The sequence below is a fragment of the Morone saxatilis genome, unplaced genomic scaffold (assembly GCF_004916995.1).
Source record: "Morone saxatilis isolate NCDOM2014 unplaced genomic scaffold, NCSU_SB_2.0 Contig16, whole genome shotgun sequence".
NCBI lineage: Eukaryota > Metazoa > Chordata > Actinopteri > Moronidae > Morone > Morone saxatilis.
The window spans coordinates 27,640,369-27,642,302 of record NW_023339718.1 but is presented as its reverse complement, the minus strand read 5'-3'; the positions used below and the strand labels follow the sequence as shown (position 1 = coordinate 27,642,302).

General features: G+C 39.5%; 1 protein-coding gene across 1 annotated transcript in view; it reads left to right on the top strand.

Annotated features, from left to right (window-relative positions):
* Positions 1 to 1,526, top strand: part of LOC118325946 (dual specificity testis-specific protein kinase 1-like) — a gene marked incomplete at its 5' end in the record, with an annotated part of 3,952 nt that extends 2,426 nt beyond the window's left edge. The window contains 2 exon segments of the mRNA XM_035658813.1: positions 630 to 678; positions 1,003 to 1,526. Of these exon segments, the coding sequence (XP_035514706.1) occupies positions 630 to 678; positions 1,003 to 1,194 (241 nt within the window).
* Between the last annotated feature and the right edge of the window lie 408 nt (positions 1,527 to 1,934).

Genomic DNA, 1,934 nt, shown 5'->3' with positions numbered 1-1,934 from the left:
CCATACAGCATGATGTTCATTAAGTAAATTATGGTCCCATAAGTAAGTAAGTGAGTAAAACAGGGTTATGATTTAGGGGGTTGCTCCCTCGTGGTTAACATGTCACTCTCAGTGAGTCTGTTCAGCTCAACCCACCAAACTAAGATCAAACCGTCAAACTAGGCAGTGCTGATCAAATATGGATCAAGATTATGCAAGTCACTGCATTGCATATTTCCATGGAGAAAAGCCTTCATGCCATTCTTTGCTTCTTTTATAATAAATAAAAACTCTTGTTCAGTCAGTTCTGATGTGATTGATGCTAGCAGCATCTACACTCATCTCTGTGGGACCAGCCATTGTTGTTTTCCACAGCGTCACCATTCATTCTAATGCAAACTGCTCAGTGGCTCATGAAGCCAAAAAAGCCACTTCCCACTGAAAAGAAATTCTTGCAAGTCCAGGTGGCTCGCAAGGTTAGATCACCAAAGTCATTAGGATTAATTCATGGATAATATCGGAAATCACAAAAAACTGTGAAATTAATTATAAATAAATACATAATTACACATCATAGATTTAGCAAACTCAACTAACAAGGACTCACAAGGAAGATGAAGAAGAAATAAACATATTTCCTCTCATTCTAGATATCTGGGAATCTGTGTCAAGGAAGACAAACTCTATCCGATCTTAGAGGTGAGTCCTACTCTTATTTTTATTTATTTTTTTTGCACCCTGTGAGTCATTGTTACTGTGTGGCTGGCTCTATTCTGAGTGTGGAAAAACACAACAGATAACACTGATTTGAGTTGATAGTGATAATGAAATAGAGTCAGGCATTTATTGTGTAAGCAGGACTAGGTTAATTGCTTAAAGTAAGTAAGTAAGCGAATTATACTTTGACATAATCTCATATTTTTGCATTGTACACCTGTATCAACTTCATATTAGTGTATATAATTGAACAAATGCTACATTTTTCAAAATGTCTTTCTTTTATTCTGACATTGGCTGTTTCAGTATGTCAATGGTGGCTGTGTAGAGGAGCTTCTGGCTAGGAAAGATGTTCCCCTGTGCTGGAGAGAGAAGGTGGACCTGGCCTGTGATATAAGCAGGGGGATGATCTACCTGCACTACAAGAACATTTACCACAGAGACCTCAACTCGAAGGTAAGACCTTCTGTCACTGTCCCACTGTGTCCTGTTATTTAACTGCTGCAACAGTCCAGTGTACCCACAGGGATCATTCAACTTTCATTTCATCTCTCATCAGCTGCCACCACAGAGACCTCACAGGGGTCAACTGTGCTTGATACTTGTAAGCTCAACTGCTAGAATATAAGACCATTGGGATAGATTGAGAACAGAGAGAACATAAGCCTATACTGAAGTCCCCCTCCAGTCAGAAAGAAGTGTGTCTTCTTGTTGATACAGTGTGATGTTTGAATGCTGTCTGACACTAAAAGGATGTTTTCATTTATTTCAACATTCATCTGCTTAAAATTTCTCTGTGCTCATTAAAAATCTGATTTTAAGGGGCGGGGCCTAACAGCGTGATTTGTCACAAATTTATCACAAATACTTTGGAAGTAAGTCCTGGTCCAGTATGCAACTTCCACTGAGAATTGACTTACAGTGAATAGAGACATTCCCTTGGTCCAGCAGAACTTTAGAAATATATTCAGAGATTCTGGAAGTTTTAATGAGGTAGAAGGACGAGATGACTTCTTAATTCAATTCAATTCAATTCAATTTTTCTGTATAGCGCCAATTCATCTCAGGACACTTTTCAAATAGAGCAGGTCTAGACCAAACTCCTTATAACATTTACAGAGACCCAACAGTACCACCATGAGCAAGCACTTGGTGACGGGGGCAAGGAAAAACTGCCTTTTAACAGGCAGAAACCTCGGACAGACCCTTCGGCTCTAGGTGGGTGGTCATCTGCCTTG